This window comes from Actinia tenebrosa, unplaced genomic scaffold, assembly GCF_029948245.1.
Source record: "Actinia tenebrosa isolate PJP-AT-01 unplaced genomic scaffold, QUT_ActTen_1.0 PGA_scaffold12__29_contigs__length_12842862, whole genome shotgun sequence".
Lineage (NCBI taxonomy): Eukaryota > Metazoa > Cnidaria > Anthozoa > Actiniaria > Actiniidae > Actinia > Actinia tenebrosa.
In genome coordinates this window covers 11712851-11729003 of record NW_028292572.1, presented here as the reverse complement: position 1 = coordinate 11729003, position 16153 = coordinate 11712851, and the positions used below count along the sequence as shown (strand labels likewise).

At 37.7% G+C, this 16153-nt stretch overlaps 2 protein-coding genes and 1 long non-coding RNA gene across 3 annotated transcripts; all 3 read left to right on the top strand.

Moving 5' to 3' along the window:
- Positions 1-3004: 3004 nt before the first annotated feature.
- Positions 3005-5213, top strand: LOC116287084 (uncharacterized). Its single transcript, XM_031693692.2, has 2 exons — positions 3005-3611; positions 4113-5213. Exons 1-2 carry the CDS (start codon positions 3314-3316, stop codon positions 4673-4675), a joined length of 861 nt encoding a protein of 286 aa, XP_031549552.1. The 5' UTR covers positions 3005-3313; the 3' UTR covers positions 4676-5213.
- A 2325-nt stretch (positions 5214-7538) lies between these two features.
- LOC116287085 (uncharacterized) lies at positions 7539-9457 on the top strand. The gene is made up of 2 exons (XM_031693693.1): positions 7539-8043; positions 8174-9457. Exons 1-2 carry the CDS (start codon positions 7716-7718, stop codon positions 8614-8616), a joined length of 771 nt encoding a protein of 256 aa, XP_031549553.1. The 5' UTR covers positions 7539-7715; the 3' UTR covers positions 8617-9457.
- A 1300-nt stretch (positions 9458-10757) lies between these two features.
- LOC116287087 (uncharacterized) lies at positions 10758-11795 on the top strand. The gene is made up of 2 exons (XR_004196031.2): positions 10758-11259; positions 11373-11795. It is a non-coding gene; the product is annotated as an uncharacterized LOC116287087 (long non-coding RNA).
- The last annotated feature ends 4358 nt before the right edge of the window (positions 11796-16153 follow it).

Below are 16153 nucleotides of genomic sequence, written 5' to 3'. Positions count from 1 at the left end.
TCTTAGTGAAAGTCGTGCATTTTGCCCCCTCGTTTCGTTTCTGTCAGCAAGAAACGCTGCTAGACTTGTAGTTTACAGCTAAATACATAGACTCAACTCTGCTAAGAGCGTCCTTAAACCTGGAACGCCCATCCAAATTAGCTAACAATGACTCGATAATGCGCAGTCACCTTTTCTGATGACATTATCGCTAAAAAAGAGGTACAAGTCTAATGCTTAGTGAAAACTAATTGCACACGATGAGATGAAAACGATACGGCACCCAAGGCAAATTCACGGGAAAACCACAGCGGTCAAAAGATCCCGCCATTTTGACATGATTTTTGAAACATAGATGCGTGTTGGTTCAGCAAATCCTATAATGAACTGTCAAAATATGACAGTAAATGTGAGAATGAAAGTTACGCACTACACCACATCCTGAGATATAAATAGCAGTCAAGGGAAAAGTGGTATTTTATTCGTATTAATCCCAACTACTAAACCAGTTCAATATACTTTCAAGTTCTAGCTATTATACCAAGCTAGCAGTTCAATTAAGACGAACCACAGAGCAAAGCGTGGAGAAAAGGTTCGCTCGTGTTCAATGCATCGTAAATCAATGAACCAAGGGGCTCTCCATTGAGGAGGACGCGTGTGTAATGTCACTGTGACAGCATCATCGTATAAACGATTACAATCATCCAAACGATAGTTTGTTGCACCTTATTCTAGAAAGGCACCCCAAAAATGCTCTCCCAAACGAATTTCTATGGAGACTAGTGTAGGACCAAGGGTAAGATAGGAGATTAAAGGTGAACCAATCGGGCAGTTACATCTACTGACATCACGTCTCAATATTGCTTTCCTTGAAGTAAAATAAAAATAAATTACGGCTGATGACATATACTGAGCAAACACATTAATGGGGGCTTTTGTCTGGACGCTTTCAAACAGCTGAATTAAGCCATGCTTTCTCACAGGAACACTCGATTGCCTCTAATCACTCATTGCCATTCATCTCAAGAACACTGATGGGCTGTTTTAACTGAAGGGATAATTTTCTAGTAGGCGGACGCGTTGCGTAGGAAAAGCAAGATGATGTTACAAGGCTCCTTCCACTTTTTTGTCCACGTTTATCTCGGGGCCGGTAACATGAATATTTCTGGGGAATTCGTACCATATGTGATCATATTAGTTACACAAATAAAGCAGCAAGTGACGGGTCCGTAGTCAAAACCGAGAAGTTTTGAGGTGATTGCTTAAGAAAACAATATCTAAAACATCGAGCCTCTTAAAAACAACTTAGCATTTTGCACCTCTTTCTCAGCCGTTAATTGCTGTAGCAAACACAGGCGTCACCTACTTAAATCTCATCGATTAAAAAGTTAAATTTAGAATCAATTCGGGTGGACATTTTTTTCGGCGTTCTGTCCAGAAGGAGAAGGAAAAGATAGAGACTCCGGGGAGCAAGTTGCCAAATACAGAGGAATTAAAAACAGGAAATCAGCTCCTGTCACGCTTATCGCTCCAAAAATTCAAAGATTTTCAAGTATTTATTTTAGCAGGCTCTGCAAATATATTCCAAAGTTTGGGCAGCCCAAACTTGCTGTTAAGAATGACAAAACACATAAGTAATGCTGTGCCCCTAAACAATTAACCTGATGGGATTTTAAATTGAGCTTCTTGAAAGCGAGCAAATATTTTCCGAAGGGTCTTTTACTTGAATAGAGTATTATTAAATATTAAAAGTTTTTTCTTCACCAGTTGAATACATTAGTGGTACTAATACCAACGTTTGACTTGACTTCATCACTTTAGTCAGCGATGTCTTCGGGCTAGTAAAGATTTTACCAAGATCTTAAAGTGTTACCAGCGAAAAGCATTAATGGAGACAATATAATTGTGTAATGAAATCTCAATTAATATATCTTTTTCAAGCAATTAATACACCATAGACCGAGCAAAATACAATACCAATATTCTATTCTTCGAGTTCTCACAATTTACTCAGCCTTTATCGCTGGTCAAAAAGTGAACAAATGTTGACTCCTGCCTAGTCTCCATCACCTGTTCTCTTGAGAAAACATTTCTCGAAACATATTTTTCTTTTATGCAACAACAAAGGATCCAATTGACTTGGACACCATTAGTAGTATCTGAGTCATCTATAGAATGTGTCTCGAAGGCGACAAGTTGGCGGATTCCTGTCTAAAACAAACCACACTTTCTGACGATATTGTTTCACTGGGGCTTCTTATTATCGTTTTACTGCGATTCCGAGATAATATTATGATTTGGTTAGCTTTGTTTACTAACTTTCTGTCGATTTGGGTCCTAGCTACTCACAAGGGAAAAGCCCAATGACCACAAAGACGGTCAATAGAATTATTCACAAAGCTACTTTACTTGGGCTTCTTATCAAAGTATCTACAACCATTTATTAGAGGCAATCAAGGGGTGTTAAATGTCCCAATAAATTTCCACACTTTACCAATAGCACCAACTGAAGTCTGTGGTGAGAACGCATGCGCAGTGTACTTGAGAGAGCATAAACAAAGGCGTGCATATTCGCGACCACAAGTTATGCCCCTAGAACACGATACACGAAAGCACCATCCTTTGAGATTTTGACTGAGTAAAGAGTGTGCCTGCTTTATAACAGATACAAGCTCAGCTAATCCACGCGACTTATCATATTTGCAGGAAATCCCTTCAATTGCTCCCACAAAGGTGACTTCTATATTTCTTCATCTTACTTAGGTTACATTTTGAAATTATCCACTCCTCACTCGACTGACCCTTATTTGACGCTCCTCTGACTTGTCTAGAATATACACAGTTGTGTAGCGAAAAGAAAAAAAAAACTACAAGTAAAACAATAACATAATGAACCCGAATATTTGCTCAGTAAAGTACACTTTTAGATGCGTTTAAGAGAAGATGTCACTCACTAATGTTCGTAAATGATAATAGTGACTCGTATAGTGTCCCATTTAACAGGCTGAACAAATGGCAACACTTTGTATCAGAAAGTGCCTTTGACAGCCACAGCCAATTTGAAAATTTGTAAGAAATGCCAATCCTGTCATCGCGTGTCTTGACGTACCAATCAGAAGGCGTTGCGTTACGTCAAAATAAGAAAGCAAGACAGAATCTAATTGGTATTGATTGACATCCCCTAGAGTTACTTATCTAGTGGTGTGGGCCATAAACATCAGTCTGCTCATTTCCTCGTAGCATTTAGTTCATTTAGGTGACTTTCAAAAGTCAAATCTAACCGCAAGGTTAAAGAAACTTAAATACAAACGGTAAGGGGAAGCTAGTGGCAGCCATGTTGCATCAAGCGAACCCCACTGCTCCATATACCGTGAGAAATCTTCTGGGTTCAAGCGAATATTATACGGCGAGTTACAAAGAAGCAGGTCAAAACGAGTGCATTTCACAAATGACTTCGCTTCATAGCTTGCCCAATAAGAGCGGATCCACAAACACAGGACCATTTTCACACGATAGTCCGACTCCAAACTATCTCTACGGAGAAACCACAAGGCCGATGTACATGAAGAGCGACGTGAATCAACCGAACTCTATCACTACGACGAGTCAGATTCATGAAGGCCCTCCACAAGGTATATAGACCGACAAGTATCTGAAATCACTCTGTGTATTTTAGCTGTTACAAGTCATGTTTGATTTTCCTATTTCAAATACTAGGGTTCACAATTATAATCAAATCTCTGAACGCAAAGTAGGGGGAGGGAAATTGTTTCAAGTGCCCAAGAGAGCAGCATCATTGAAAGGTTAAGCCATTGCTAAGGTCCGTTATAGGTACTTCGTGCAAGGGAAGATTGATCGTAGTAAGACTAAGCTTTCTTGACTACTTAAACCCAGTAGAAAAGTGCTCGCTTCAACCGCCCGCGTGTTCACGCGAACTAACAGAGCAGAAAGCTTTCCAAATGCACGTCAGTCACATTTGGAAAAATATTTACAATCTGCAATCTTTGGGGCGTGGAAGTGTTTCACTACGCTAATTACTGAGGGAGCCCCTTAGGGTAAAACGCTTTATAGTAGTGTCGTTGTTGATACTTAATGTTTTGTGCTGACACACGAATCTTCTTGTTACTCCGCAGTGTCAATGGATTCAGAGTTAAACACAAAACCATCAAGCCAGGAGATAAGCCAGGACCTTCAAGTTTCCCAACCACCGTCTAACAATGTAGACATCCAACAACTTTCAGGCACGAATTCCATGTCGAGTGAAGTAGGCAGCAAACCGAAACGAATCCGAAGAAAACCACGAGTACTTTTCTCCCAAGCACAAGTATACGAGTTAGAGAGGCGCTTCAAACAACAAAAATACCTTTCAGCTCCAGAGAGAGAGCATCTCGCTAGTATGCTTAAGTTAACACCGAATCAAGTCAAGATATGGTTTCAGAATAAGCGCTATAAATGCAAGAAACAGGCCCTAGAAAACAAAGCCCGCGCTGCAGGCATGGAGTCATGGTATGGTTTACCTCCTGAGCCCAGAAGAGTAGCTGTTCCAGTATTAGTAAGGGACGGAGAACCGTGTGTCAGAGACCAAGTTCCCGCGTACGGATATAATATGAACATGAACATGAACATGAACTTCCCGCCTCACTACATGAATATGTATCCACCACAAAATAATCCTCTCACGAATAGAACATGGTGACGCTAAGACAATGGACTTCAGCTGGCTGAGCACGGCATAGCTAAAGCCTTAAACCAAAGCTCAAAATAATATCCAACACACTATGTATTTAATTTTTTGCTATTCCAAGTGTAAAATAGTCAAAACAAGTTACGAAACAATACCGAGAACTGACTTACGAGACATATAGTTTGATATACCATAAGATAAAATATGCCTGTATTGTATATAAATTGATGTGAACTCAACGAAAAAATTAAGAACTATTAATATCAATTTAATGTGGATTTTTTCTTGACGTACAATTGCTGTATTTATGCGCTCTGAACCATCGTGTATAGAGATTAATCAGACATGAAAGATGTAGTAGCCTAGGTTAACATTATATGTTTACTCTCTCAACAAGTCAGATTAAGCACCGTGTGCTTCAAAGATTATGTCTATTCTCAAAAGTTGCTTTCGATAAGGATTTGATGTTTCACCGAAACAATCACCCATTCTTCTCTTCGCAAATATGACTTTTGTCGAAAAATATAATAAAAATATTTAAGAAAAAGAATAGCAGTGGTGCGAGGTAAGTCTCTTAGCGTATTATAAGGGGGTTTCGTGGCTCAAGTTTTATGACACAGGCGCTTAAATCTCGTATTGTTTGAAACAAACTGGCCAAGATAGACCAAGAAGTGTGGGAGATAAGCGCAATAATGGGAGCATTTAAGAATGAAAAAGTGTTATAGCACAAAGCTGCGGCAACTTCGACGCTTATCCACAAACCTAAAATTTTCTTTCCTTTGAAAAAGATAATACTAATTAGCGAGGAAAGTGGCGAGGACTTCAGCCGGAATAATTACGCTCTAACAAAAGCTTAAAATTAATGATGACATTCATTGGTGGTTGATTTGCGTTTTTGGGTATACATTTAGAATAGATTTAGCACAAGGAGCACCGGTAACCACGAAAAATATAGTCAGTCCATTAAAGAAATTTCCGTGTCAAGAAAAGGCTCAATATTGCAACACCTTACAAGTACTTTCATTACGGTTCACAATTCTCAAACATTAGTTGATGAGAACGATCTGTCTCCTTGTGATTTTAGAAAGCCTTTCTTTGTTCACACACATTTATCGATAAAAGGCTAGAAAAGAATATTGTCACTCTCACAAGTATGACCATTGTTCAGGGTTGTACTTTTGACTTTCTCATTTTATATTCTGTTTTAGCCTAGTATTAAGACTGACTGAGAAAAATGGGATAAAATTTCAAGGTGAAATCTGGAAAAATGAGGAAAGCATAATGTGTTAATGGAAATAAATATTCATTATATTTGTTTCAGTTTCATTTTTGTCCTCAGCATATCTTTCTTTCACAAATGTGAATTCTTTTTTTTTTCTCGTTTGTTATTTTCTTATCTTTATGATTATCATGATTCAATTCCTTCATGTTTTCCTTTGTCTGACTTAAAATGTTTGGTTAGTGTCCTCATTCAAATACTAAGCAATTGACAAATTAACTTTAAAATCAAAAAACAAACTTAAGAACATCATGTACCTATGAGTGTGAAAAACCTTTAAAAATGAATAAAAATGATCACTAAAACCCTACAAGCAAACATATAATTCATTCCTGTCCAGTGGACGAATAACTTGAGTGTTTGTCTAGATTTTCCATTTCCCATTTCTCATTCATTTTTTTTTTCACTTTATCTTTAAAAGGGATAAAAGAAAAATGAGTTTAATGGGATATTTTTCAATCCACTCAAGCATATTCATAGCCGGCAAAAAAGGGTGGGAGCAAAAGGAGGGAAAAGAAAACACAAACCCCTTCTTATACGAACTTATTTAATCGCATTAGGCAACTGAAATCCTTCTCAAGTCACTTGGACATACGTTACATATTAATGGGTTTTGATAGGAATCCTTGAAAGCAATCCATACTCAGAGTAAAACCCTTTTAATGCCCAATATTGTCATTTGGATTGCTGCAGCTTCATCTTCAAATGGTTGCTTTAAGCTTCCGATGAGAGGTAAAATGAGATCAGAATAAAATCTGCTTGAGTCTCTCATTGTATGAAAATGTCTTAAAGTGCAAGTAAACGTTGACAACAATGAGTTCGCACCAGATGGCGCGTTCTCTATTCTTTAGTTGTCAATCACTGCAATCATTAAGCGACATTACGTGACAATAGCAAAATAATAAACGAATTAACGCGCTTGCAGAGAGGCCTATGTGATTGGCGTTACTCGAGAAGTCATTATCCAGTGAATGGCCCTCCAAAACTTTAGAGTCTCAAAACAAGCTTTCATTGCCACCCATCTCGATATTTCCCACGCGAGTTGTCATTGTAGCTTTAAGCGACCTCTCCGCGTTAGAGCAACTTAAAACAAAACCTAGCAACGGATATTCCAGTAAATAATACGCCACACCATCGTTGATAGGTGTTGATGGTGTTGGATCCATGGTGTTATGTGTAACGACCATTTAATCTGTATCGCCAACTTTAAATCTAGAGGTTTGTGCACTATCCCGAAGTGGGACAACTAGTTCATGAATAACCTAACGTCAATCGTCCAACTTAAGTGTATCTTTCAGTAAGAATAAACAAGGACTGTTTTGAGAAGCACCTAGTCATTTGCACCCAATCGGAATCGAGTTTTAATGTACTAGGTCTTTGTCCCTATGAGGCCTAAATCTTTGCGTAATTGAGAGCCCCGTGTGTTTGCTAATTGCATTGTGTCAACGCTCTCTACAACAACGACAACAAACTACGTAAATGAACCAATCAGCCAATAGGAGAGCGTTATTAGCTTGATTCCCTCATCAACAGCTACTAAGTGATACGTGAACTTCGACCAATAGGCGATTAATGTTCAATTTTGATTTCTTATCAATGAGTAATGATATTGGGAAAATTCCTCTAGGCCCAAAGTGCTATTTCAGTGTGGGACGGTGTTCGGGTTTTACGGGTGGTGCCATACTCACAGGCAAAAGAACTACCAGAAGTTGATACTTCCTCGAGGTTTTTTGGGAAAACAGCACTGCACTGGACAATATCTAAAGAGCAGCCATGGAGGACGGCAGTGCTAACAAACCAAACGTTACACCATTTTCGATAACTGACATACTGAACCGCCAGGACATCCAAGGTATAAATAATAACAGCTCAAGTCTCTGGGAGCGAAGAGTAGGTCTAGATCATCACCAATTGCCAAGCTTTATGCCATCATCACCATACTTGCATGGTCATTATAGTTTCCAGCCATTTGTTCCGTGTGCGAATTACACAGCATATCCTACACAACCAGTGGCAAGTTCATCGAAAAATACCACGCAGTCAAAAGGAAGTAACGACGAAGAAAGTACGGCCGAACGATGCGAAGCTGCGAAGGATCAAAGTGAGTACACATTTGATTACACTCTTAGAAAAGGCTTAGCTTTTCTCGGTTTAGATTCATTATCGCTAGTAGTTTCCCGAAACAGACCGCCTTCTATAATCTGATTCAAGCTTTTTGTTCTTTAACGCAGACTCTCCTGAAAGAGAAAGCAACGACACCTCAACCTCGAATCAACAACAGCAGACCAAACCGCGCAAGAAGAGATCACGAGCGGCATTTTCTAATCAGCAAGTCTTCGAGTTAGAAAGAAGATTTGGTCATCAAAAGTATCTATCAGGCCCGGAAAGAGCTGACCTCGCAACAGCTTTAAAACTAACAGAAACTCAAGTAAAAATCTGGTTTCAGAACCGAAGGTACAAGACGAAGCGCCGACAACTCGCGTTGGAGATTTGTCCCCCAAGCGCAGCTAAAAAAGTTGCAGTAAGAGTACTCGTGCGCGATGATCAAAAACAGTACGACGATTTGCCGCTTCCTACATTACCTACATTACCTATTCCTTCATATATGCCGAGTTTTTCTGCTGCATATGGACTGTGCTGTATAGATCCTACAGTTCAACCACACTTTCTATAGCAGAGCTTCATATATTCGTTCTGTTCTTTCACGTCAACACATTTTGATTGAAAGAAACAGATTTAGAAGATATTACTGCCTAATATACGCACTGTAAGGCGCAGGAAAGATCTATGGGAAATATTCAAGTGTTGTATTCCTCAGATGAACACTCGAATCAGTCCAGTTTTGAGATAACTTTCAATTTCTCTTCGCCACGGAAATGTATAACACTCATGACAAGAGCATATTAATGTGGAGTGGATGGTTCTCCACAAGTTTACTTACTTCATCAATTTCGATTGCTAGAGTATTAGATCTTTAATTAACTCTAATCCAAGATTAGAAGTCGACAGAACCTTTGTAGTGTAGTTAGGATTTAACTCTAGGTGGTTGAGTTTAGTTCAATCGTTTGGATTAGTATATAGGATGATGAGATACCTGAAGTAGTCTGTACAATAAACGATCATAGATCACGGTTGTTGCTAGGTAAAGTAGTTCATAAATGTTATCCCTCTCTGCTAATTGAGTGTCGGCATCTTATCTCAAGTTTTCTCATTTGGCTAGATGACAGTTTTATTCTCAAACATCATCGCAGGAAATTATTTATAAAAGTATTTTAGAGAGGGTAAGGTTAGGGTCCTAAGAAAGAATCCGATTTATGTCTTAAGGGGGAAGAGACTGATTAGAGCTCAAGAACTTAGCTGTCTCTCAATATGTACATTATGAAGTACAAAAATTCGTGTTGATTATTTGAGTTTCTTTTCGAAGTACAGTAAATCAAAGTAGTGAAAGAAATCACTATATGATTGTGCATGTCATTATGACTAGTTGGATCACAATAAAGCAAAGCATCACTAGATTTTCTTGTTGTTTATAGATTTGTCATTGTCCTATAAAAGCTTTGGTGCATCGATATAAAGGAATTCGTAGATGGATTTGATCAAAACACCAACCATAGAGTATATGTTCTACAGGGTCTCAAACATTGTTGATACCATCTTTGGAAGTATCATCCAAACTCCCCCTTGAAGGCCGATTATCCCACAGCATTTAATTACACTTCATCGTTCAAGTCTACAAAGCCTCTCATTAGACCTCATTACAAGAGCTTTTATTCAGGGGCTTAATGTGATTGTAAAACACTTCGTAAATACTCATTTAAGTGCCCCTCCTCCGACACGTCTTCTAACGCCACCAAAGGCCACTTTCAATACAAATCAGATTTACGCAACGATGTTTATTCGGTGGAAATACGGGGTAAAAAAAAATTGTCTGAGAAAGACGGGGAAGAGGTTACCTTTGACTCGGTCATTCCAAAAACGCAAGCATTAGCTTGGAGTCGAAGAGCACGTTTACCGACGGAAGTGTGACACCAAAGACAATAGCATGTGTTTTAACGATTAGTAGCATATGGGTGTTCAAAATACACCAGGCTGTGGCTCTGAATAAACTTAATGGAAGTTTAATTTCAATGAATAACTGGACAAATTTTGAATGTTACAATTCTTCTTCTGAATGCCATGGTTTCCTGTTTGCCTACTCTTGCTATGAATGGATCATCGTTTAGACATGCTTTAATGGCCATTATACCATCAACCCGTCATACTGTACAGAGTGTTCTATTTAGGGGTCCCAGCAAATGTGCAAATCAATTACCGGACACAGCGGATTTTTGCCCTAATACTTATTATCGCATCGAGATGGACAACGAAATATACTGTTATCTCTAAAAAAGCATAATTAAAAGGCATTATACCCAGAACCAGCCAAACTCACTACCAATGCATTCAATACATCTCAATTGAAATCTAATGGCGGCTGTACTCTAAGACAACAAACTTAATGCCCCTTAAACCACACACGTAAAATAGCCTCTCCAATTTCAGCTATCACAAGATAATGTGCTGTCAAGAACTGAACATCAAAGAAAACAAAGCGGACAAACAAAAACATTTTAGCCTGGAAAGCAGCCTCCTGTTATCTGACTTTGCCCGAAGCTGCATGTCGAGTTCCAAATCTTGCCCCTCTCAAATTGGGGAATCTTTTTTACTCAGTTATAAAGTGCTCGAAAGCTCACTTCGAGTAATGATTGAAGCGCGTGACCCACTTAAGGGGTTGAAAGAATTCCCTAATTTAATTTACCTAACAATTCCGTTCGTGCGACCCTCTTTATTACAAAGTGAAACCCATATATTCCAAAAGGGTAGATTTTCGAGATGTGTCATCTCTAAGTATTTCGCAATTAACATGGGAAACTACATGTGGGGTCTGTGGTTTGAGGGTAAAGAAAATGATAGACTGAGTAGCGTTGGGCACTCTTTAAACAAACCTCGACAGTGGAATGACAAGTCCTAATTCTAAATCTAAACCTGGAACTAAACATGACAACAGAACAACGATACCGCGCTAATCTATGCTCGCTTTCCCAAAACCCTTCAATGGAATCGATCAAACTACAGGATCTTCAATCACTCAACCGAAGAGCTGTTAGTCAGGATAACCATGAAGTAGGGAAATATTGAGTTTCCTGTCGAGAGATTTGATGGCTGTTCAACAACAAAAGACCCTTAGGAAACGGGACAACTGAATACACCGAATCTCAAATGAACATTCATGATCTCAATAGCAAGCCATTAACGCGAATGTTTGATTGTGAAAAAGGTGTGAAAATGGTGGGACTCTTTTATTTCGATTAGCTTCGCTTAATTTTACGACCCACTAATTAATCTGTTCAACAATACCCCATATAACAGGACGCTTTATCCTATTTTCAGGTCAACTTCAACCGCAATCGTATTATCCTGGTAATGAAAACTGATGGTTAAAGGACGCATCTATCTTAGATCCAATTTCAAGATAGTCAAGCGAAAATTAGTCGAATGTTTGATATCTCCGTATCGAACAAAGCTGTTTCCGCAGCAGTTAGGCCGATCAGTAACATAGGCAAGGACACACATGCACTTAGAGGGATTTAACCGGAACCCCAAGTAAGTGGGAGGTCGTATTAAAACGTCTGCTCCTAAATGAGGTTGGACAAAAAGACATTACAACTGGGTAATACTAAGAATTCATTGCAAATGAAGGAAGCAGTTGATTTTGGATTAGGTTGTTAATTGAATATCCTGAAAGGTGTAAGACTACTGCAAGTAGTAACGAGAGACCACGTTTACATTATCTTAATAAAGTTTTTTTTATTATTTTGTTAGTGAGGAAATTGTATACCAAATGTGCTAGCCACTGTTCTATGACAAGAAGGGTCTGAATTTCGAAGTTTCTATATTTTTTTCTCGTTTCTTTTCATTCTCTTTCATTTCAACTCACTCAAAAGAAACCTCTCGTGTTATATCTGGTTGACATGTTAGTTTAGTTTGTCAAGACTGATCTAAACAGTTTTCTCGTTAAAGAATAGGGAAATTCTCGCTCCTGAAAAATAACCAAGCTCAATGGAAATTATAGATAAAGTAAAAACAAAACCGAGCTATCTTCAAGTAATTTAAACTTGAGAAAATGCTAATTCAAAAGGAACAAAAAACACTGATCAGTATCTTGTGATTGAAATCGGGCTTTTCCGCGAACGAGGAACGAACTTGCGCAAGATGAAACCAACGGTTCAGTAAAACAACTGGACTCCTAATGCGAGTCTAATAACAAATAACATGGCTAGACTGAAAACAAGATCTCAATATTTACGATTCTTCTTTAAAGAATAACACAGGTCTTAGCGAACTCTTGATCTAATTTTAATGAGTAGATGTCCGTATTTTCCTACATGGTCCTTCAAAAGATGGCCTTACTTGGATCAGTGTCATTGAAGATAATCATCTCAACATCTGCTGTTTCGAAGGTCTTTGTACCAGCAGCACTCAGTACATCCGAGAATAATTTCATAGAGATCTTTGTAAAAAAAAAAAATAGATAAAAACTATAATAGTGATCCAAAACCTATTTTGAAAACCTAGATTCGAAATCATATAAAAAGTATTTTAAAATGAAATCAAGTTTGAAGTTGAAAAACTAATATTTGTTAAAATAATTCGAGAGGAAAAAGACCATTATTTAATGCTAATTCGTAGAAGCAATAACTGCAGTCGATATTGACTTATTTTCTTTGTGATTTTGGATATTTGCATTTATTTTGAACATTCTGCGACAGCTTTCAAGCTACGCATCCAAGCAACCCTGACTTAGATAATCAATGATGGCAATAAAAACTGACTTTGTAAATGAATCTAGAAGATAGATAATCCAGAGCGGAAATCTCACACTATTTGATATTTTGATGGCTTTAATCTTTTACACAACATTACTAAAACCATTGGCTTATCGCAAAACACCACATAATCTTTACATTTGTCTATTAACTCTCCAAACTTCGTAGGTTCAAGGTGAAGTCTATTATTATACAGAAGCATTTCCCCCCCTATGATCTTGATGTGAAAGTAATAGATATCTAGAGAGATACGTCGGTTATTGGAATTAATACATACGTAAATATAATCATACAATTCTTTGAAAACGAAAAAAAACTACTTGTTTTAATAGTCAAAATTAATTTTCAAGTATCGAGTATCTTTCGTTGAGCAAACACACTTTTGAATTTCAAACTATAGAATCCTAAGCTGTTATCTTATGTTGTGCGTTTAAAGTAAGAGAAATAGTGTATATTTGAATGTTGGACCTGGAGGTTAAGGTCTATATGATAGGTGTAAATGAAAGGTGAATGGTATTGATTATCAAGACGTGTACTTGCTATATAATATTATGCTGTACAAATGTATTAATATCTATAAACATATGTACCATGTCTTAAGTTACATAAACACTTCTACCCTAGTCCATATACACCCATGATATTTTATTCAGGGAAAGACTTACGAGACAATACATTTTGATTGGTATTTTGATGAGGTCGATTTGTCTTAAAATTGCGTCTGCCAAGACATGGAAATGTCAGAGGAATCGCTTCGGGAAGTATTTTTAGTAATGAAAGTAAAAGATCTGTCATTTTGAAAATAAAACCTTAGCAATGATCGCCCAGACGGTCTACATGAAATTTAATCAATGTAGTTTCTTGAAAGATTGAAAAACAAAATGAATAATGAGTGTCTTGTATGGTAACCGATACAATCAAAATTGCCAAAGGCAGCAGTGGGATGCAGACAAAATAAGGAACACGTAGCAGAGCTGTGTCAAAACTTTGATAAGAAACGTCGGAAACAGCTAGCTATGGACAGGATATAGTTTGATTTTTCAACATGAACGTGGCTATGATATAAACACTTCAAGTCACAACATGGAACAGAAAAACGAAAACATGTCAGACGATACTGGGATTGAATCGTTCCCATCAAATAGTTCAGCTAGTGGCGGGTGATTTTAATATCATTTCATTTCAGAATCTATCTAGTTTATGATCGTTGTCCTGTGAAAGGCAGTCAAAACAGTCGATCTGGGAAAGCAATTTATCACTGATAAGATAACTTTAGATCTTTCTAACCCTTGTTGTCACTTTAATGGAATGCTTGAGAAAACAAGACTTGGAAATAACCATTTTGATAAGTTAACGAAATCGTCTTAAAATTCTCATGCAATGAGGCTAATTGAAGTTAATTTTTTTGTCTGGCGCCAATATAACTGGCAGCAGTCATTATTTTAGGCACATCTTTGAAAACCATCGATTGTCAACTATAACCTTGATTAATTATATGCTAAAAGGATAGATCATGTGAGACATTAAAATCACGTCACTGGGTCAAGAAATAAATGGTTCTTACTACAATAACCCCGTGAGAAAAGTATAAGAAAATCTTATCTTATAATTTCGAAACTTTAAGATAGGAAAATAGGATGTGTGATCACCATCTTTAATGATAATTCCAAGATATAGTTTGTTTTCAAAACTTCAGTACCTTGCATGAAATGTTCAAAAATAACAGAGAAAAATTGGTAGCTAGGCTCGTAAGAGAAACTACAAGGTGTAGACCAACAGACAGACGACGTCAGACTTACAAGGATAGCATACTCGCTCGGACGTGCAAATTTAGAATTCGAGTTCGAGGAGCATTCATCAATGCTTTCACCCTGAAGTGCTCGATTGATAATCAATATTGAAATGTATTAATTTATTTAGCTAATCTAATAATCTTGGAAGTGCTGCTATTTGTCTACTACTTTGGGCCACTTGACGAAAGCGCCGAGGCTTGATTGAGAAGAGAACTATCGGACGAAATTAGTGTTCACGACCGACTCCCCTTAGAACGTACTTCACTTCATAAGCAGTTCAAGGGTGCAAAAAAAGGCCTTTAACAAAGGTGTTGACACATGCTTTGACGAGATCTCAGCTTTCTATAAAACGTCCTCTTTACATAAACGTAACCTATTGTTTATCAAAAGGGTGATTAAATCGTCTTTGCTGCCGTATTAATAAAGAAAGGGTCTGTAATCTCTATATTTAAAAGCAATATCTTTTAAATCTCCACTCAGCTTCAAGCATAGAAGAATGTTCAGTTTTAACCTCTAAGTACCAGTAAAGGACCGATAATTGCGCTCTAATTACTCGAAGATCGTCCGGCCTATCTGCAAAGCTATTCTATCTGTCATGGTTTTAGTGACGAGATTCATCGATCAAAACGCACTGCGCCAACCCGCGATAAACAATGACAGGAATCAAACTCATCGCTTCAAGAGCACTTAGTTAGGTTCCTACCGCCAAAACTCTTAAAAGTTCCAGAGGCCAATTATGTCGGTCATTGACAGTTGTCTTACAAGTTGTAAGAATTACAAGAGCGCCCTGTGATTGTGCAAAGCCGATTTATACCACAACTATAGTTCAAGATAACTTTCATAAAGGAAATACTCTTGAAGAAAGATAAACTATATTATATTCTAACAAGGATTTAAAAACCGAAAAGCGAAAATAAAGTCTTTGTGTCGAATGGGACGAGGGTAAGAGAAAGCGCGAAAAATCAACCAATCATAGATGGGTGCGATTTGAATAGATCGTATCGCTTGGAGTCTAATTACAGGCCCAAGCAAGCAAACACGTGTCTGTTTTAGGGGCATTTTACTGAAGTTTGATCAGGTCATGGGAAGGGAAATTTATCGAAGTAAGCTGATATTGTTTTAATAAGGCGTTAATGGTGTTCTACAAGCGCCATTCACTGATTATATTTCTAGTCTAGTTCCTGTCAGTCCATTAATATACTGTAGCTTGAATCTTTGGTTTCATGGCAAAAACCTTCCAGCTATGTCTGGGTCGAATTCACTAAACAAACATCAAAAATGGCTGAAAATACCACATATGGGATTTCTATCAACAACGAAATAAAACCTAGAACTCAAAACTGAGTGCTTCGCATGTGAGTGTATTGTCTTTACTGGAGCTTTTAGCTTGTTAATTTTGAAACAGCCTGTTATACATTGGAGGATATTGTTCTAAGATAGGTGTCAATTTAACGAGTTTCACACTCATTTCAGGACACGAACATCCATTCCTTGTAGTTTTCGTGCGGTTTTATTTTATTTTAAGTCGTGCGTTGAGGAGGTGGAGATTTGG